Source organism: Phyllobates terribilis, unplaced genomic scaffold (assembly GCF_046119375.1).
Source record: "Phyllobates terribilis strain yellow unplaced genomic scaffold, ASM4611937v1 Scaffold_11__3_contigs__length_659146591, whole genome shotgun sequence".
Classification (NCBI taxonomy): Eukaryota; Metazoa; Chordata; class Amphibia; order Anura; family Dendrobatidae; genus Phyllobates; species Phyllobates terribilis.
Genome location: NW_027362771.1, coordinates 196,197,612 through 196,220,343, shown reverse-complemented (window position 1 = coordinate 196,220,343; position 22,732 = coordinate 196,197,612). Strand labels below are relative to the sequence as shown.

At 36.9% G+C, this 22,732-nt stretch overlaps 1 protein-coding gene across 19 annotated transcripts in view; it reads left to right on the top strand.

Moving 5' to 3' along the window:
- FOXP2 (forkhead box P2) overlaps positions 1 to 22,732 on the top strand; it is a 314,333-nt gene that overhangs the window by 205,233 nt on the left and 86,368 nt on the right. For 18 of the 19 annotated variants that reach the window (XM_073651932.1, XM_073651943.1, XM_073651942.1 and 15 more), the window contains 2 exons: positions 14,572 to 14,659; positions 18,087 to 18,170. In XM_073651932.1, coding sequence (XP_073508033.1) covers positions 14,572 to 14,659; positions 18,087 to 18,170 — 172 coding nt within the window. Of the gene's footprint in view, positions 1 to 14,571; positions 14,660 to 18,086; positions 18,204 to 22,732 lie in introns of those variants that run through there. The other variant, XM_073651949.1, reaches the window with a different exon arrangement.

Genomic DNA, 22,732 nt, shown 5'->3' with positions numbered 1-22,732 from the left:
CCTTGGCAATTAGTCTCTCTGTCTCCTCTTTTGCTATTCTTATTTGTTTCTTACAGATTTAGTTTTTTTCCCTATAAGATATTAGCGCTTCCTCGCTGCCTTCCTGTTTAAGTTTACCGAAAGCCCTTTTTTTGTTTTTCATTGCCCTCTTGACTTCCTTATTTAGCCACATTGGCTTCCTCCTATTCCTAGCCCTTTTATTCCCATAAGGTATGTACCTTCTACAGTGACTATGTAGGACTGTTTTGAAAATTTCCCATTTTCTCTCCGTGCTCCTATTACTAAAGATACTATCCCAGTCTATAAGGTGAAGGGCATCTCTTAGCTGATCAAACTTTGCCCTCCTGAAGTTCAGTGTTTTTGTGACTCCCTTGCTGGGCACCCTACTGAAGCACATGTGGAATTGTATAATGTTGTGATCACTATTTCCCAGGTGCCCCCCGACCTGCACCTCAGTTATTCTGTCTGGCCTGTTAGTTAATATTAAGTCTAAAAGGGCCGTCCCTCTAGTTGGTTCCTGTACAAGTTGTGACAATTAATTGTCTTTGATAATTGACAGAAACCTGTTTCCTTTCTGATATCTACAGCATTCGGTTTCCCAGTCTATATCGGGGTAGTTGAAGTCCCCCATAATAATCACCTCGTTATTTTTTGCTACTTCGTCTATTTGTCTCATTAATAGACTTTCCGTGGCTTCTGCTATATTTGGTGGTTTATAACAGACTCCTATGATAATTTTATTATTGTTTTTTGCCCCATGTATCTCCACCCATAAGGACTCGACCTCCTCATTTCCCTCCCATACATCCTCCCGTATTGTAGGCTTTAGACACGTCTTTACATATAGACAGACTCCACCCCCTTTCCGACTTCTTCGATCCCTTCTAAACAGACTGTAACCCTGTAAGTTAACTGCCCAGTCATAGCTTTCATCTAACCATGTCTCGGTTATTCCCACTATGTCATAGTTACCTGTTCTTTAGCTATATTATATTTGATCAGAATTTACTATTGGCCGAGCTTAAAATAATAAGGTTTGCAATTGGACTGCTCCTCTAAATTGTTTCCAGTTATAAGGTATAAACTCACCACTCCAAATGTATATTTTACTTGCCACCACCTACTTCGGGTATAAATTCCTTATTGAAAATATGTGCCAAATTATCTTTGAACCAGTCGATTTGTACAGTATGAATCACCAGAGGGTGAGTCTAGTGACTGTAGAGGGTCCAAGCAGTAAAAGCCCCGTCACACTAAGCGAGATCGCTAGCGAGATCGCTGCTGAGTCACAAGTTTTGTGACGCAACAGCGACCTCAGTAGCGATCTCGCTACGTTTGACACGTAGCAGCGACCAGGCCCCTGCTGTGAGATCGCTGGTCTTGTCGGAATGGTCTGGACCTTTTTTTGATCATTGAGGTCCCGCTGGGTAGCATGCATCTGTGTATTTGACACCTTACCAATGACCTTGTTGGCGACTCAGACACAGAAACACATAGGCGTGCATTGTTATACAGGTCGCTACGGGTCGCCGCATCGTTGCTGCGTCGTTGGGAAGATCTGACTGTTTGACATCTCACCAGCGACCACATAGCGACGCAGCAACGATCCCTGTCAGGTCGCATCGTTGTCGGGATCGCTGTAGCGTCGCTAAGTGTGACGGTACCTTTACTGTGAGTACCTTAACAACCGTCCGGCCTAAGGCTTTGTTCAGATTTTATGTAGCCTCACAATGACCAACTGAGTATTAGTTGACATATTAAGAGCACTGGGTTTGATTACATCTGTCGCTCTTTTTTCTTTGTTATATACAGAGCTGAAAAACTAATTTATTCTTTCTTCTCTTGATCCTAAGTGACCAGTTTCCCATTATCATTATTTAAAGGACCCACCTGTGCAGACCTTGTTTTTTTTGCATTAATATAAATCTTGGGATTTGTTTTTCTTTCCCTGGATATTTGATATTTTGTACTTTAGCTGATTAGATTACTTTTTTTTCAGATTCTTTTAAGCTATTTGAAGTTTTCAAACACTAAAGCTGGCCACTCAGATTTATATATTCTAAATGCCCTTTTTTCATTAGTAATTACCTTCAAACAGTAGGTTTAAGTAATGCGGGGTTTCATTTTTGTTGTCTATACTTGTTACCTATGGAAATACATTCTGATGTCTGACTAATGAATACAGACTTAAAGTACTCCCATTTATTATTTATATCACTATCTGACAGTAGCTGCTCCCAGTAAATGTCCTGAACTGCAGCCTTCAACCTGGGGAAATTGGCCTTTTTGCCCTCCCCAAACAAGTAAGCTTTTTATTGGGTAAGCAAAATTAAATGATATTGTGGTCACTTGATCAAGGTTTTTGCAAATAGTGACATTTACAACAAGCTCTGCATTGTTAGAAAGGACCAGATCCATTAAATCATTGCCTTTTGTTGAGTCTTCTACCAACTGGCCCATAGAATTATCTTGCAACAAGTTGTTGGATTTTCTCCCCTTTGCAGTTGAAGCTGAACCATGACCCCAGTAGATATCTGGGTAGTTAAAATCTCCCATAACATCTACTATATCAGCTTGGCCAGCCTGCGCCCTCTGATTATGCGCATAACCTTCCAACTCCTCATTGATATTGGAGGGTCTATACATTATAGCAAAAATTACACTTACCTATTCAATTTCCCCCACAAAGTTTCAACTTTTTCACAAACTTCCTCTCCTATTGCCTCTGTTGCATTCACTTTCATATCACTCCTAACATGCAGACATGCTTCTCCTCCTTTCCTATTTGACTTGCCTTTCCAAAAGAGCATAAAACCAGAAAGATTTACAGCACAATAAAGAGTCCAACCATGTCTCAGCAACACCAACTACAATAATGTGTCTCTCCAGTACCAAGGCATTTTGTTTTCTAGACTCCTGGCATTTTTGAATATACACTTTAGGTTTCCATCTATTTTTCTATATTTACTTTTAGAAATGCTAATTCCTGAAGTTTTGTGTCACATTTATCTTCACTATCTTTAGCCTTAATTATTCCCTCATAATCCACCTTTTAACATATATTTATTAATATATAAATTTACCCAATTTACCATAAATGATAAAATAGTTCTATTGTATGGATCAGCAATAGGAATATATTTGTTGTTTTTGTGGGTGTTCTGTTTTTTTTACAATTAACCCATTTTTTATTATTGAAACTGGGATTTTTGTTGTACATATTTATATTGTTTTACAATTAAACACATTTTAAAAAAAAATGTATTACAAAACCCTACTCGTCCCACAATTTGACTTGAACATGCGATCACATTGATAATCCACTAGACAACTTACTAGTGCAGTGCATTATCTAACCTGTCAATGACTGACTGACAGGTAGTCTGTTAAACACTGTCTCAGCACTGTCTGATGGGCTGATCCTTAAGGCCATTGTTAGACCTCCTTGTTGACATAGTGACTATTAGTAATTGGTGATTGAGCTGCATATGGGTGACAATGGGCTGAAGTGCTGAGATCCTAACTAGCTCTGGTCCCAGCAGACATAGAAGGAGATTAGCTGTGTTAAGAGATGGCTCCTGCTGTGGATGGCACGGGCACGACTCTCGAGTCTGTGCCATAACTGTGATACCACTGTACGTCAGTTTGCAGGAAAGCACTTGCAGTTTGGATGTACAATTATGTTATTTTGCGGGAAGGAGTTAAACATGCCCCTGAATACCTGATTGGGGCTTCAAAGCAAATGTAAATGAATAAATATGCAAAGAGGTGATTACTTAAAGGAAATATGACAGCAGGTTTTTGCTATGTAATCTGAGAGCAATATGACATAGGAACAGAGACCCTGATTCCAGCAATGAAGCAGTTACTGGTCTGCTTGGTATAGTTTTGATAAAATCACTGTTTTCTCTGCTGCAGATCTACTAGTTCAGTGAATGCTGAGCTCTGATGCTCTTTACAACCCCACCCACACCTTTGATTGGCAGCTTTCTGGGTACACTATACATTGGCAGAAAGTTGCTAATCAATGGTGAGGCAGAGTTACACAGAGTACTAGGACAACATGGCATGAGAAAACTAGTCCTGTAGTGATAATCTTCTGCTGATAAAATAGTGATTTTATTGCAACTACAACAAGCAGCCCAGTAAGTGACACATCACTGGAATCAATGTATCTGGCTCTACATAATGCTGCCATCAGATTAAATAGCAAAAACTTGCTGATACATTTCTTTTACATAATCAATGACTACTGAAAAGCATATTTTTTCCTGGCTAATCAGCAGTATAGAGATGAGAAAAAAAGCTTGCCTTTAACTATATACTATAGGTAACTTTCATTACCCTATATGACACTTTAGCAGTCTATTTGATTTTAGGGCATTATCTAGATGTGCATGCTCAAACAGATCTGTATAAAGAGTTTGGAAGTATCCAAGCTAATATGTACAAAATTTGCTAAATCCAGAATTCCCAGAAAGACATTTACTATCAACCCCTGACGAAGGACGGCGGTCCGAAACGCGCGTCGGGGTGTATGTGGCGCGGTGCTTTTGCTCCAACACAGGTATATCATCGTATACTCAGAGTCATACAATACATATATATCTTTTTGGATTGATTTCATTCCTTTGTAACTTTTTTGCCACTCAGCGGACGGTTGCCTCCAGCATGGACGTAATTGGGGATAAGGGCTATGCACACACTAGTGTGACACTTTTGTAATTACATATTTTTATAACTATCTAGCATTCCTTATTATACTGTTTATATACTAATTGTTATAATAATAATAATAATAATAATAATAATAATAATAATAATAATAATACAGTGTTGTGCATTTACCCGACCCCTCTTCCCTCTGTGTCTGGTGACACAGGTCCAGACCCTTATTTATTATACATTATTTTCTATAATTATTCATGCATTGGGGAATAGTTGAGTGACTTCTATGTACTTTGGGATGGAATTGACCATCTCTATAAATCGTCTATTCCTGTGTAAATTTATTATATAGTATACACTATCCTCTCTCTTTTTAATGTAATTTTTTGTGCTGCGCACGTACTTCTCTTGTATGGTGTACCATTGTTTCTAATCAATAAAGGTGTTTTATTTCATCCTTAGCCACCACCCAATTGTTCCTTATTTAATCTAAGGACCGTATGTTCAGTTCTTCTCTCTTTTTTTTCATTTACTATCGGAGTAGCTCATGTAGACTTGATCTTTAGCTAAGGCAAGTCAGCTACTTTGAAATTAAAGTACCTTTCTTTTGGCCCTCAACAAACAATGAACCATTATTAAAAGTGTTAAGGTTAGGCAACAGACCATATTATAGAGGACAATAGAGAAGGCCCATAAGCACAAGAACAGTTATAGGACATGCTTTGGATCTTTTAAATATACAGCAGGCTCTGTTTCTGGTATTTTGGTCTATATAAAAAGGATATTACAGCTACAAGTCTGGGCTCCTGGCAGCTAGAAAAGTACATAAATGCTTTGTCATTTGACTACTAGGAATGTTGAAAGAATATACTAGACAAATAGTTTATTAGCTCAGTGTACACATGAGAAGACCATCCCCCCATCTAATTTGCCTCAGAATACCAGTTAGGGCAATGATTGTGTGATGCTGAGTCACTTCTCACGGACAAGCCGTGAGTCGGAAAAGTCAAGGAGTCCAAGGTTAAGAGCCAGGAGGGTACGTCATAAACAGAGGGAAGAGACAAGGGCATAGTCAGGGCACAGTCCAGAGTCAGAATTCCAAGGTCAGAGTGTGTCAAGGCAAAAGGGGTAATACAAACGTGTAGTCAGTAGGCAAATCCAGGGTCCAGCAACAAAACAAAAAAAGATCAGGATGTCTGAGTTCAGAGCACAAATCACAGAGAAAACACCACACTGAGCTAAAAGCTAATACTGGCAGCTATCTGGAACTGACAGCTTAGTTAAATAGCTGAGTAATCACTAAGAACAGGGAATACCTGAAGTAAGCTCAGCATCTCCCAGTCTGTGATTGGGTGGCTGAGCTGTCAATCAAAATATTGACAGCTCAACACATCCCTTCACTAGATTGGACGACTGAGCTGTGTATCAAAATACTGACAACTCAGCATGCCCCTGCACATGATTGGACGAATGAGCAGTCACTCACTGCATCCAAAACACATTGAACAGTGGAATCGAGACAGATTGTCAGACTGATGTGAATGCACATATATCAACCAGTCTGTGACTGCTGAGAGGGTGGTGGGAGGAAGGTAGACACGGAAAGTGGTCTCCTTGTCAATTTACCAGACTCCTATATGTTTTATTTCAGGGCTCAGTGTTTTTCCTTGAAACCATTTTCAAGTATTGCTGCTTTAAAAGCCTCCCATCCTCCAAAAACTACTTTTTAATCCAGAGCAGTATACACAAATATAATCAGTCTTTTTATAGAATATTCAAATGTATTTATGATTGCCATGTACGGAATTAGCAATGTGTTCCCTTGTCAGGCAGCACAGGGGTTTTAGTTTGTATTCCCTTAGATTAATATGACTAAGAATTATGATAGTCTGAACATGATGGATTTGTGTGTACACCATGTTATCATATAAATAGGTAACTAAGATGAGGAATAAACAAACATGTAGACAGTGTTTACACACTCATCTCACCGCCGCTCTGTAAAATGCTGCTGCTTTCTGAATTATGGATAACCAAATAAGTGCGCACTCAGCAAGCACCATTAGGCTCTAAAACACAGGAGGAGGATGCTGGTCTGGAGGGAAACACACAAGCATGAAATGTTTACATGTTTAATAGCGAGCGGGGAGCGCCGGGAAATGCAACATTCAGAAACCCTTGTAGTGACATATAACAGTCATTGGGAAATGTACTTTCAATGTCACACAAGAGCGCTTCAGTTGTAAAACCACTGCTTGTGTTATCTGACAAGAGATTCTTTTTATTGTTTAAAGTTGTGAAACAAAAGTGCTTAAATAGACTCAGTCGCCTTCCCTTTCTATTGTAATACATGATTTACCGTGGCCTAACAATCATGGCTGCCTTTCTTTCAAAACGAATTGCAGTGGTATCTTTAGTGCCTGTAACAAATAAGGATTGGGTTCTATCATTTAATTGCATTAGCAACTGATGATCAAACAAGGTTATTCTCTAGTGAACTCCAGGTCATTACAGTAGAAATGAATCACCACAGGTCACTATCGACAAAGGAGCAGTGAACAGTGTGTGGGTGAAAGGTCTAAATGACCTTTCCTCTGAAAACATTGCATTACTTTGTTCATATCCAACTGATGTAGTATGAGTATGAGTGAAAGACAAGTAACAGGTTACTATGTATATGCACCAAGTTGAGTCATTGAGCAGTATAGTAACATGAATAAGATAAAAAGTACATGGTGTCACAGAAGACAATGTGACTTTGGACATATTGTTTGCATGCAACTAAGCCATTCAAGTTCAGTACATATTTGATTTATCCCAAATGTTTTTGACCATTTCCCGCATTAAGATGTGAATTACATAGCTGGCATCAGTCTCTATCAGCCGCAGCTGGAGCCAACTTCCGGCTGAAGCTGTTACCCATTTAAACACTGTTGTCAATCTCTGACAGCAACATTTACATGGACGTATACCAATAATCGCGCGCACTGACTCCCATCAGCCCTCCCACTACAAGTTCTCGGTCTGCTGAAGATCCCTTTCTCTAAAGGCTGAGCTTCATAGAAGGTTGAGATTTCCACCATATATGGTATAAGAGTACATGGTAAAAGGGATCAATCAATTGCAGGTTCAAGTCTCCTAAGAGGTCTAATAGTTTTTAAAAATATAAAAACAAATAAAATTTCAAATCACCTCTCTTTTCCCTTCTAAAAATAAAGAATGTAAAAAAAAGAAAAATATTTAGTATTGCAGCATTCATAAAAGTCCAATCTGCTAAAAATATATAATTAATAACCTGATTGGTAAACACTGTAAAGAGATAAAAAATTCAAAAGGGAAGAATAGTGTTTTTCGGTCACCTCATCTTCCTATCTTCAAAATTGGTATAAATAAAAATGTCAGCTCACCGCTCTTGGAGGAAGGCAAGAAAAAAATGGCTCTTGAAGGAAGGCAAGAAAAAACCGCAAGTGCAAAAGCGAAAAATTCCCTAGTCCTTAAAGGATTAATTAATAGAATGGTCACTAGGTAATAGGGCTGCAATAGTAAAGAGGGCACTGTTTACCTACATTGTTTAAAAAATAAGTGAAGAGCTTAAACGTACTAAATTTAAAATGGGCCGCTATTCATATGTGATCATGATAAATACAATAATATAGCTTGCTGGGTTTTAGTCATAACATCCTACTATTATTTCTAAATATATATTTAATTCTGAAAAATATGTCAGGGATGCTATTCGTATACAAAACTGTAAGGCAAATAGAAAATACATTCAAAGCAAATTAGCCTAGTTTTGCCTCTTACGCTTTCCTAACTTGATAAATGGTCCCAGTGCTACCGTGAAGCAGGTAAAGAGGCCATTTCCATCACTTAAACAAGCCATTTAAATCAGTTAGAGAAAGAACTCCATTCACTAGTGTGTACAGAGTAATTGTGGACCATATTTCATATTTTAGAACTTCAGAGCTTCTCATGAAGTGTTGTAAGTGTAGTCAGTTTATACAGATGTATACACCTCTTGTTTGTAAGATATGCTAGGTTTGCAAGTGGTTATGCCATCAGAGTAACAATATGAAGCTAATGCAATATGGCAGAAATCAATGCTGCACATAAGCTATTGTGCCAATGTACTTACCATATAGCAAACATAATTAAGAAAAGATGCTTTTCGTGATTCTTCAGTATTGCAATTCAGAGTAGTCCAGCCATTTTTGAAATTAGCATATACTAACGACTAAAATGGATGTGTAAGCCCATTTTTATTCTTACCTTTTTAAAGCATAAAATACTCAATTCATAAATGTACATAGATTTAGGCCCACTTGTAGACACAGACAGAAGAGGGCTCCAGTGAAAGAACAATATATGGGCACTTTGCAACCAATAGCTCATCATAATGTGCAATTTCACCTCTGTTGGTGGTAGAAAAGGGCCCCCTGACCTCTTGGACCCCGTGCGGATGCACTGGGTTGAACCAATGATATGTCCATCTCTGTTCAGGCCCTCAATTCCACACTTCCGCTAACCACCTACAAAATGCTAGCTATAGTACCGATGTCCTCTTATGTGGCAGAGGTGCCCTTAGCAACCCCCAGACTCTGCGCTTCATGTAGCTACACCATGATGGAAACGTTTTCTTTGGTGAGGAAGTTTAATACATATTCACCTGAATACACAGACCCATTTCACATTCTCATAAATAGGACGCATGCATGCTGATGGTAAAAGCAACTTGGCAGGTATACAGGTTGCATCAATGCATGAGTGACTCTGGACATGATCGGTTAATCCCTTTAAGCTTCTGTAGGGGGATGTGGCCACTTATACAGGAGGCAAAGATGAGTAGATCTGATCAGATTCAAATTTGTCAAATAGTGCAGATTTTATTGGGAAACGGTTTGCAGGGAATTTGTTCTCTGTGAATTGAAAGTCCCTTATTATGCATAATAAATGTAAGATGTAGAAGAAAAACCAATTAATACTGACCTCACCGCTCACCTTTGCTGCCTTCCATACAATCCTCAATCCTTCTTACCGCTGATGAGTACTGAAATCCTAGACATCTTAATATTAGGCTAGGATTTCTGGCTGCTACTAGACCTGGGACAACCCTGTACATGTACTTCATAAGGTTGAGGCACCTGTTAGGATGTCTTGATGTTGAGACTTTGTGACATGCACTTTAGGCTGGGACTTCTGCGTGTGACTAGACCCGAAACATCCCTGCACATGCACATCACAAGGTCGCACCATCGTGATGTCACAACGTGCGTTGCACCTTACACTGCATTCTCTAGACCAGGACTTCTGGCCATGACTAGGCCCATAACATCCCTGCACATACACATCCCGATCTAGCGTGAAGAGGCCCAGGGTTTCAGCAGGCGGCACTGAGGATGATATGGAGAGAGAGAGGATCAGTCATGGCCTAAGTGGGGATATTATTTATTGATTTTTTTTTAACCTCTTACCAGCTCTACAATTCAGCAAAATGATGGCCAGCCGGCCCCTATTTTGCTGAACTGGCACTGAGAAAATTACAAAAAATCTGCATACTATTAAATCCGAGCAGTGAATAAATTTGCCCAACTCTAATAGGTGGAGCTTGCTTTTAACTGCAATGACTTTCTGAAAAATTCTGTATATATTTTAAGTAATTGTTATACATGATCTCTATAAATAAAAAAAAACACAAATATCTAAGGAGAATCAGGCAGTATAAATCCTGGGAGAATATTTGGCATCAGTTGAACTAAGATAGATATTAGTGGAGTATCTCAATGTCAGTCTTGTCTAAATTGAAATTACTTCTATGGATCAAAAAATGGATTTAAATCCTGCCCAGTATACTGAGCTAAACCATTCAGTTTTTTCTAATGTTGTATATGCCACTCACAGATTCTCCTAGGTGCTGTTGTGTTTTGTAGTTAACTTCTTATTAAATATCTGCTGAAAGAAAAGGCTTCACATTTACACACTGTGTACATGAGGCTAAGACCCCGCTCAGTCTCATGCAGTTTTTAAAGAATGGCAGTCAACCACATCATTTATTCCATTTTCAAAACAAAAATCAATATACCTATAAAGTGACCCATAAATTAGAACTGGCTCACACACTGTTTGTTCAAGCTGCCTTTCTGAAGGAACCCTTTGCATTTTTTCTTCACCTTTCTGTTTGAACTGCAGTCACAGTAAGAGGCTCATTAGGGGACATTAGGGAGTGGATCTAACCAGAATTCCATAGCTTGCTTTGCTCTTATTAATGCATAGTAGAGTAGAATGCATTTAAATATTTCATAGACATTCAGTAATTTGTGTGTAATCGTCTTGTTAGCAGACCAGCAGAAATAGAACAGGTCTGTGAAATGGTGTTAGTGATTGCATGGGTAATTTACAGACCTTTGCCATTCTGAGAGAGAGCATTATTGGTGGCTCGTGAAAAACTGAAATAGAGCTAGCAATAGATAAAAAAAAAAAAAAAGAAAAAAATTGATAACGTTTTTTGTAATAAGCATCTTGAAGGATAACAACCCATTTAGTCCCCTTGAAGCAGCATAATTTATGACATATGCTATATATCAAATACATAAGATAGCATTATGGAGCATTCATATGAAAAGGGTATGTGCAACATTAGTTATAACTTCCTGCGAGGTACATGATTAAATGATTAATGAAATGTCCCCTTGCATATGCATTTTGAAACAGCAATTAGGTAGTTGCTCAGAAAATTCTGAAATCCTCATTTTTCAATATTATCTTATCCTTGATTTATAAATCATAGAGAATATTTTAACAGCAATATGTTATACCTGAGACAGATAGAAAGACATAAAAGAGAATATTTTTGACATGAAATAGTTTTAAGTATATAAATTTATAATTTTATGTTAATGCCGACCCTATTTACTTAATCTTCCTGCATTTCATTTGTATCCTTTGCCATTGCTGCACTTTGATTGGCATAATTAAGTAGGGGAATGAATAGGCTCTATTATTTTACATATCACTAGTAAACAATAGCAAAGAACGGAGAAGGGAGATGTGGCAGAGGTATGTATGTGTTTTTCAAGTTCTCGGTAATCCACTGGAGGCTGTTCTATAAATGATCATTGAAGGGCTGCAAGCTAGCCTATAATTACAAGAAAGAAAGTGGCAGCTCTGGCATTTCATAACTATGTGTCCTCGAAAAGTGCTTTGTGAGTTTGTCACCAATGATAATTTAGATAGAGGCTCATTACTGAACATCACAACACTTTAAAAACCTTTCGCCTTCATGCGGGAGAATAAAGGACTATTTTAATGGCAAGGTTCTTTTGTATTCCTCTGAAAAATTCAATCAAGACAAAACCTTACCGACTATTATTATACTCTACAGTCTCTCTATTCTAATGAAAGCAGTGCAGATAAACTGGATATGAAGACTTGAGCAGTTAAATGCAAACATTTTTTTTTGTTCTCTAAACATATGACAAGAGCAGGTCGCTAAAATATAAACACGTTTTAAGCCATTTTTGTACAGACAGGGCCCGCTAATTGCTTTTTTTTTACTATATTGTGTTATATACATGCTCATTGACATGTCTTGTTCCGAATATAGTTTGATATTAGCCTTTGCAGTCAAAATAACACATTTGGTCTTTTCTGTACCTTTCTTCTGTTTAATCTGCAAGTGAGCATTAGTGCCTTTATCTCTCGTGTGTGGGAATAGATATGTTACCAGAGCAATGAGTATTAACTCCTATTTTCAAATGCAGTGCAGCATGCATTAAAAGGGCCGATTATAAAATAAGCAGGACACAATATATGCAAAAGACTTTTCTGTAATCAGCACTAATATCCTTATGTTTAAGACTCACACATTTTGTGCCTAAGAATCTAATTTTAATTCAAATTCACATTTTAAAATTATATAAAATATGTTCAACACTACTTCGTCAAGAGGAAAAAAGACCCCTCAGTCCTATTTTTACCACATTTTAGTAGGACATTTAAATCAACAATAAAAGAGAGCAATGTTTAATTTTGTTCTTTATATATATTCGGAACTCTTATGTGTCATTACCTCATCCACATTTATTGACATAATAAGGTAAAAATATTCATGCATACGTTTTAAATAATTTCAAAGTTAATGCATTATTGATCAGGAGTTACTATAAAATTAAACCTAATTTATACTCTCCACCATTGCAGTGTAATTTGTTTAGCCTAACAACACTTTATTTTTCATATTCATTGGTGGTCCATCATGGAATGCTGGAGTACAAGAGCTTACGTATGCTAGATGTGCTACTGAGAAATGATCGCCAAGACGACTTACTGTATGCCACTTACTGCAGTAGCCATACTTTCACTTATACAGTACTATGTAAATAATCACTCATGGAATGGGAGTTCAAGTCTCAAAATTGGCTCTTAGTGACTGAATTTTAAAAGGAGTTTTCCACTTGTAAAATTATTATTTTAGAATGGTTTTCCACAAAAGGTTGACTATAGATTGTCCCACTGCTGGCAACTGAATAAAATTGGGGAAATCCATCTACAGCAGCTAAATTTGCATGCAGTAGCACCAAATGTAAATCCAAGGCATGAATATGTCAAGGGTACTTCAGAAAAAGGTTTGAAAATTAGCTTAATTTTTGTCCAATACAGAATTGTGCAAAAAAATTGTCACTTTTGTTGTTTTCATACCAATTTGAAGCAGCACTGGCAAACTAGGCGAAACTGGGAGGACCCAGGGTGTGGCCATGCTTGTCCATCCATTGAAAAACTGAATTTTGTATGCCAAAAATGTTACTACAGTCACTAACTGGAGCATGGAGGCACATGCCACTCAGAAGATGCTCTAAATTCATTAAGTGTGATTCTTAAAAAATTTGTCACATTGTGCTCTAGAAAACACTTCATTAAGAATGGCATGCACAATGCCAGTATTACTAAATTGGCCTCTATGTGTAGTCTCTTTCCAATTTGACTAATGAAAGGGAAGTACTTTTTCAATCCAGACAATCCATCTAAACAAGAGCCAGATGTCACTTTAAACTATAGAGTGCAGAATAAAACACACTACATATAAAACATTTTTTTTAGGGAGACATGTTTTGGGATGGTTTCAACAGTTTTGGCATTTTGTTTGCTAAGTTTGCTAGTCTGATTTCCATATCTGGAGTCGGGAAGGAGTTATCCCTTAATGTCAGGCAAATAGCTTCCGCCTCTTTGGGTTTTTGCCTTCCTCTGAATAAACATGTTCAATCTATTGGTCAAACTCAATAAACCTGTGTCTTTCAACCTTAAGCCTGTGAAAAATTTGTCATAAAGTCTAATCTGTGTAAAGGGCTGATACTCTTAAAGAGGTGGTCTTTTGGAGAGTTTTTACTGTATATTGAAATAGAAGGAACTATGTATGTAGCTATACACAAACAGTAAGTGCAAGACTTGTTACAAGAGACCACCCATAACTCTACAGGGTAGCAACTACACAATGTTTAGCAGTTTTAGTGCAATTGTATGATGCTCAAATGGCATATTGCCCATTATATAATCAGATTATATAATCCGTATTTACTGAATTCAATATATTATTTCCATTTACACAAATTAATTCTAATTAGCTTATGTGTTTAATATTATGTTTAACTATAATATGTGTTTAACTATGTCACTGATATTTTGAGTATAGAAAAGAATGTTACCACCATTTTGAAATGTTGTTTGCTTCACCATTAGTTTTGATTTTCATTCAAAAATATGTGCAGCCAAGTGTCCTGTGATTGATTACTGAACTAAGGCGAATCTTTGTTAATGGCGTTTTCTGACTTTATATTTTTTTCAGGGTGTCTACTTTGAAATGTGATACCCTACTGTTAATGCATCACTATCTGTGTTTTCTTTCTTAACTAGGCACCTTAACAATGAGCATGCATTGGATGACCGAAGTACTGCACAATGTAGAGTCCAAATGCAAGTGGTCCAACAGCTGGAAATTCAGGTTGGCTATCAATCAATGCAATTTTGTACAAACGCACAGAAAGATTGGCATGGTCACAGTGGGAAATTTACTAAATGCTGCAGAATTCTGACTCAGTTTTCGTGAAAGAAAATGGTATTCATGCTTTGCGTGAAGTTTATTTTGTGTTTAAGCCTTTTGTCGCACTTCAATAGACAATTTGCAGGTAACTAGAAAAAGGAGCTATAGTTTTTGGTGTATGATATTGGTTCAAAGTAAGCCAACCAAGATGCAGAAAAGGAGAGGGGAATTGTCTATGTGCCAAATCTATCACACAGTGGGTGCATCTCCTACCTCATCAACCATGCAATTTTCCATTTTTGCGCTTTCATTTTTCACTCCCCTTCTTCCTAGAGCCATAATTTGTTTATTTTTCTGTCAATATAGCCATATGAGGTCTTGTTTTTTGCAGGATGACTTGTACTTTGAAGTGTGGTGAAATTGCAAAAAAAAGTGCAATTTCACAATTGTTTTTTTTATTTTTTATTTAAGATGTTCACTAAATTCTAAAACTGTCTACTGACAAAGCCACACAGGTGAAACGCGCGTTGAGGTGCTTCCACATTCACTCCTGTGTCTCCCACACCAGCATACTATGCCTCAAGATAATATAGCTATCGCTATATGTCTGCATTAATATATAGGCATGGATGTTATATGATTACTGCGTCATCCAAAGTGAATTGCACATATAATTGCTTGGGGGCACTGGTCCTCCTAGGGTTGTTTAGTGGTGACATTTTTAGGGTTATTATATGACTATGGTGTCATTCTAAAGGCATATTAACCACTCCCTACATAGCTTTTTTACTAGTATGCTGTCTAGGTATAGACTCTGGGTATTTACACTTTGACCTATATACTTACCATCCTCATTGGCTTTGTTTGCCTACATACCTACACAGCTCTCTTTGTACTATTTATCTTTATACAAGCATTTATTGTGCATGTGCCTTTTTAGCATATATTATTTATGTGTTCATCTACTCCTTCTACATAATTCCCAATTTATGCCAGCAGCTATTTCTGACTGTTATATTCATAGGCTATTTATGGGACTTAACTTTGGGAGCCCTGGGATTGGTTGTCTCTTGTTTAGGGTTTTGTTCCATCTCCTGTAATTTTTTGGCTGTACTTTTCACTGAGTTCCACTATTGATTGTACCTTTTATATTTTTGTACTTGTGTCAATAAATATGAATATTTTTTCTCTATCCTCTTGGTCTTAATGGGTTTTTTCACCATTTTATACACATAGGATATATATATTCTTTCTTTATTCTATTTTTTTTTCTTTTTAAATGCTAAAACTGACCTGTCAATATGATTCCCCAGGTTAGTATGAGTACACAGATGCAAAACATGTATAGGTTCTTTCTTATTTAAATGTTGAAAAAAATCCAAAATTTGTAAGAAAAAAAAATTGCCATTTTCCGAGGCCCGGGGCATCTCCATTTTTCATGAACTGGGGCTGGGTGAGGGTCTACTTTTTGCACCTTGAGCTGATACCATTTTGGGGTGCATAAGATGTTTAGATCGCCCATTATTGCATTTTATTGCAATGTTGCGGAGGCCAAAAAAATGTAATACTGGCGTTATGATTTTTTTCTCGTAACGCAGTTTACCAATCTGATTAATTTACTTTATATTTTGATAGATTGGACATTTATGAACGCATCGATATCACATATATATATATATATATATATATTTATTTGTTTTTAAATCGTTTTATTTTTAATGGGGCTAAAGGGGCATGATTTGAACTTTTGTGGGGTTTTTTTTATATTTTTTTAAACTTTTTTTATTTTTTACTGGCTTTAATTGTCCCCTTAGAAGATTTGAAGCTGTGATCATCCGATCGCCTGTGGTTCGTATGGCAGGGCTTCAGCTTTGCTATGTATAGCAAAAATCATGATCTCCTATGAATGCCGGCCACAAGCCTGCGTTCATTGAAGATTCACAATGACTGGCATGAGGGTCTTCTGCAGACCCCACACTGCCATGATAACCCATTGGTGCCCTGCTATCAAGTGACAGGGGTGCTGTTGGGCGGGATTTGTGATGCTCTTCTGACTGGCTCGTGTTAATTGCCGCTCTCAGTGATTGACAGCGGCATTTAACTGGTTAACAATCTTTGAATCATCCGCGGCTGTTAGAGGCACATGACAGCTGATTAGATCAGCTGTCATGTGCGGGGAAAGATGGGAGACCGCATCAAAGGCAGGCACACGATCTTTGACTTACCTATAAATCAAAGGTCATGAAGGGGTGAGGGGGACAAGATATAATTTTGAATTACACCATTCATTTTACCATACATGAGCTTAAAACTGGGAAAAAAATCCAAATTCCAAAAACGCAATTCTCCCATTGTTTTTCTGGTCTTCTTTTTACATCATTCATCGGGCTGTTAAAATAAACTGGCTACATGATATACCAGGTCAGTATTATTACACCAATACAAAACTCATAATATTTTTCATATATTTTACTGGTCAAAAAAATTCCTAACTTTATAAAAACAAATTTGGTTTGTGTTGCCATTTTCTGAAATTTGTAGCTTTTAATTTTTTCTGTTAAAGGATCGGAGTGTAGTTAACATTTTTATTGATTTGTTTTTTATATTTTAAGACTTTTTTTAAAAATGTTTTTGACACTTTTCATTAGTCCTCTTAAGTTGCAATCTTTTGATGACCTATACAATACACTGTAATACTGTAGTATTGCAGTGTATTGTAAAATTACTGGTCTTCCAGGGAGTTAAGCGAGAGAGATAATACCATAGCAGATATGGAGGACTTCAGAAGACATTGTATTGTGTGGAGGGCCGATGGACTCTGTACTCATGAATGCCATGTTAAAGTGTTGAAAACTGGCACCCTTGAAGTATGGAATTGGTTTAGCTCCTGAGCCCCCTCCAGGCAGTGATGGCTCACAGCCACCGTACATGCACAATAGCTGTTGCTAAGGGGTTAACTGGTAAAAGATTATGTAAAAATATGCTTAAAATCATTCACTTCTGCATTAGTCTACCACTGACTTCATTCCAATAAATATCACAAAGATGCTAAAGAAGAAGTAATGAATGATTATAGGCCATGAAACTAATCAAATATTAATTTACAACAATCTAACATATTCCAATCCGATCACGGTTTATAACACATAGGATACAATTGTATTCATTATGTCTGTTGTTAAAAGCATTCACTTAAGACAAATCATAGTTGCCTATTATGGGTGGTTATTAGGAGAGTGCATGTCTTCACTCTTACATTATGCAACTCTGCATTTTATGTGCTGAATTCATTACATGGAGACATGCTTGATGATAAGATGTATCACTAGTATAAAATAGCTGTAGCAGGTCTTTCTGAAATGCTTCTGATTTTACTTCTTCTTAACAGCTTTCTAAAGAGCGTGAACGTCTTCAAGCAATGATGACCCACTTGCACATGCGACCCTCAGAGCCCAAGCCATCTCCAAAACCTGTAAGTGCATATTGCTTTATAAACAGTAAATAGGTCTCTACATGTAACCGACTAAGAAAATGAACAATTTTGTGAAAGTCTGAAAACAATGAGTGTGATGAAAAATATTGCAATAAAATGGATGTAAAATGCAATACCTTGTCAAATTGTATGTTTCTATAAAGGTAATGCTATCTTTAACACAATCTATCCAATCTACACTGTAGGTGATACTAAACAAACTACACCTATAAGTGCACAAATCATTACTTTCAGATCGGAGCCAGGAAAGACATCTAAGTGTGATAGTTTCACTCATTCCAACGCAATATCTGCTGCTCTTTGAGGAAAGTAGAATGAAATGCAGGAAAACAGCAATTCAAAATCTATTTAGAAATTGTCTTTGGGTTCAAAATATCCATCAAATTTCCTTCCAATTGAATTAAATTGCTTTGTTTTTTTCTAAACACATGCTTTTTAATATTTCCTATGCCCTACAATTATTATAACAATAATGCTTGTTGTAGTTAATACGTGTGTTAATAGTTACTTATAGATATATTTAAATAGATAGATAATGTAGATATGAGTTACATAGAAGTAAATGTGCAGCAAAGAGGTATAGACTTTGTTGCAGAATGATACCTAGATCAACAGTTGACTGCTGGACATTGGGCTCAGAGAGTCAGAATCAGGAGGACCGGACTGAAGAGTAGTCAGATAAAGAAAAAGGTCAGAGTCAGTAGGACTGAACTGTTGCGTAATTAGATAAAGCCATGGATGAGAGCCAACAGGAAAAGGTTAGAAGTCAAAACCAGGAACATAGCAAAGGACAGTGAGGCAAAGGCAGAAAACAGCAAGAGGCCCAGTTATAAACAAGAATTAGCAAGGCATTGGAGTTCAGAAACTAGGAATCAAAGTGAAGAGGCAGATAGATAGATAGATAGATAGATAGATAGATAGATAGATAGATAGATAGATAGATAGAATAACATTATTTTTTCTGGCGCCCAAATGTTGCATTTGAGATACGTCACTTTCTTGTATACATTAGTTGGAGTGCTGCTTGCCTTCTTTATATTTTATATAGTGGACCTCAGGTCAATGTCCTCGGGCTTGCACCCAATACCCCACTGTTATTTTTATTATTATCTTCTCCCTTCCTTACATGTCCTGTAATTGGATGGGCTTTGAGTCCTCAAACCCCTACTGATCACTCAAATAAATGCTCTGAAGCCCAGTGTCCAGATGAAAGTGGTGCTGAGCACCTGCATAAGTACTCACAGAGTGGTATACATGGGCTTGATAGAAAGTCTGTGAACAAGTACACTGCTCTGTCCATACACTTAAGCAGGAGATCAGCTCTTTTACCTACTAAGTTTTAAAAAAATGTTAATTGGTTACAGTTTCAGGAAATGTATGGTAGGATAAATCTATAAAAAAATGATACAATTTAATGTAGAGTTATAGCATTGTTGTACATATTTTCCAGTTATGTCTTGAATACAGGTAACTAAAAAAACACATATTGTCCACTGTTCAATTCCAACATTCAGTGATATCCTAATTTTCTGCATTCTTGTATATTCATAGCAGATAATCACAATATAATGGTCAGGGAACCAGTTGCAAATGATGAGCTAATGATTACTTGTTGTAATTCTGAATACACAGTAGATGTCCATGGCTATTTTTTCTAAGTTGGACTATTAACCCCTCCCTCCTCTTAAATGATGAAGTTAAGAGTGGTGTTGCTATTCCCTGCTGCAGCCTAGTGTTTCATTTGAATAAAATGAATTTTCTCATAGCTTCCTATAGCACAATGTAGATAATCACAAGATGGAATAATTGTCTCATAAATCCATCAGGAATCTGCAGCTTGTTCTTTTCCAATTAATTATTCAATCAGTGAATTTTTTAAAACTCCAGCAGCATGGTTACATCTACACTAATAAAGAATTTTCAGCCTATAATCCAAAACAGAACCTGAATGAATAATGTAATTGAAGTATTACATTACATAAACCACACATGAAAGAATTGCTAATTGTGTTTGATGGTGAGCAATTAATACAGAATCTTAGATGAACGCTTTAAAACGAGACCACAGTTTAAAGGTCCCACGAAACAGACATGTCTCAATAGTGCACAGAAACACAGAAGTTGGAAAAGGGTAATACAAAAAACCTAAATATTTTACACAGCACAAAAAGGCCTTAAAATTTATATGATAGTCCAGATTTATGATCTCGTGTGTACTGTCTCACTTGAGACAGCCCACACATTTGATAAATATTAATAGGATGAATTTATTACAGGGGAGAAATGAGCTCTGTTGGTTCATCACTGCACCCTTAACAGCTATCAGTACATGAACACAAGGTGCAACCGCACTATTATATGACCCCATTTACTCTCTGAATGGTACTTCATTAAACGGTACCTTTTGGCCATGCTATGGATGGATGAAAATCAAAGTTATCAAGGCTGCAAGTCCTGAATAATGAGTTTCACCCAACCTTGAATATATTCAGATGAGCTAAGGTGGTTAAGTGTTCATCTTAGTTTTTACATGCTTTCCCTTACTTAATAATACATTCTTCTTTATCAGTTCATGATTGCATGCCTACAAACATGTTATGCTTGTTATGGCCGGCTGCTAAAATAACTTAGCGGAACATTGTAAACATATTCATTTGCATACATATAGAAATTTAAATTCCCACAGCTTATTTTGAACATATTTGTCTGACATATTTCTGCCTTTAATCTTTTTATTGTAATGTGAATAGTGGGAAGCAGGAGTCCACATTCTTGTCTGATATTCCCATATAAATTGATACAAGACTTGTAAAGCAATGTAAATAATATATATCGCTATGCTCTCATTCAGTCTGCAGCTTAAGGGAGTCCATGAAACGTGTTTTAAAAATAAGGAGCAAATTATGCAGTGTCCTCGCTCAGCAGACTTTATTTTTGGCTGATAGTACAGGGGTGGGTAATCAAGGAAGAAAAGTTGACAGTTCTTGGAGAATTGTAGACTTGGAAATTAAGACAGTCTCTTAGAGTGCAGCTCAATAATATGTAGTACAATGCGCACACTTAGCTGTGCTTCACATCATGCTTAAGGTAAAAAAGTCTATTTTTATCAAGAATATGGTAAGTACTTATCTAAGAAATCATTAAGATTTTTCTTTAAAAAAAAAATATGCACAGGTAGAAGAGCCAGTAAAAGACTAAGTCAGCATTTCTTGTGTATGTAGAATTAATACTAGAAAGTTCCTTACAATTTTAAATGATTTTTAGATGGAACGTCTGGTACGTCTGTTACAATTAGAGAGTGTAATTGCATGCTGCCATTTAAATGTTACCAAATGTAAATTTTTGAAGGTGACCAATCATATTTAACCTAGTAACTGACCAACGTTCCCCTTAAATCATTCAATATCACAGGATATAAGTGTTATTGGCACTGACTAGAATGGTAGATTACAAAGTTGCTTGACCCAAAAGACTTTAACTTATTAATTCTGTACCCCATCACTCGGCCCCATAGTCGTAGGTATTAAATTCCCCTATTTGCGATACCACTCCAGCATTTTTTTTATTGCACCCCCAATTAGCTATCATTCATTTATCTTTAGTATCTCTATAAAGACATTGCTGTCTTCTATCATGTTCAGCGCTACTCTAGACCTCTCCTTCATCTTGTGACAGCAATTGAAACCAGTCGGATCACCTGGTGTTTCTGTGTGAAATAGAAGTCACAATTTAAGTCTATGAAAGTCAGAATGAGGCTTTCATAGACTTACATTAGGTTAGGAACTAAAGATCCGCTGTGTAAGCCGTCAAGAAAGAGTTGCAGCCACATGATGCAGAAGAGGACCAGAGCAATGCTGTGAACTGGAGAAGACAGCAGTGGCTAAGTATTTTAGTGCAGACTGACATACAAAATAATGGAAAATTACTGCTAAAAAGCTAAAAATCTATAGTACTTTTTGTTCTAAAATAAAAAAGTAAAGTAGTGTACAATAAAGTAAGAGTAAGAAAGAGTAGACAAATTCCATATCACATCGAGATTAATTGTATAAATCTTCTTCAAAATATACATGAAATAGTTTTTAGCAATAATGCACATTTTATTCTTTTATATTTTCCAGAATATATTGTTGTTTTTTGTCTACCAGTGGTATATTTTTCCTAGTTGGTGCTGTATGTTGGCACATATTGATATGCCTGTGTGTGTGCAGGTAGAATGTGTGCTGTAGCCTGTAGTTCTTTAGCTTGGAAGAGTCATGTACATGATATGAACAAGCACATACAGTTAGTTCTCTAAATGTATGAAGCATAGCATTTAGCCATATCATCTCAGCCTTTTTATGTACGTAACAAAGAATTCCCATTTCACTCTGCTGGCTTTGAGTGGGAGCTGAATAACAGTTTGCGGTTTATTGGGAACAGATGCACTTGGGGATGCCTTCAGGGTGCCAGTCGTTATTATTAGACTGCTAATGTGCTTCTTCTGGCTGCTTCCCAAGAAAGAGGAACAATTAGCCTGCATATGTTAATTTTTGTTTCCCTAA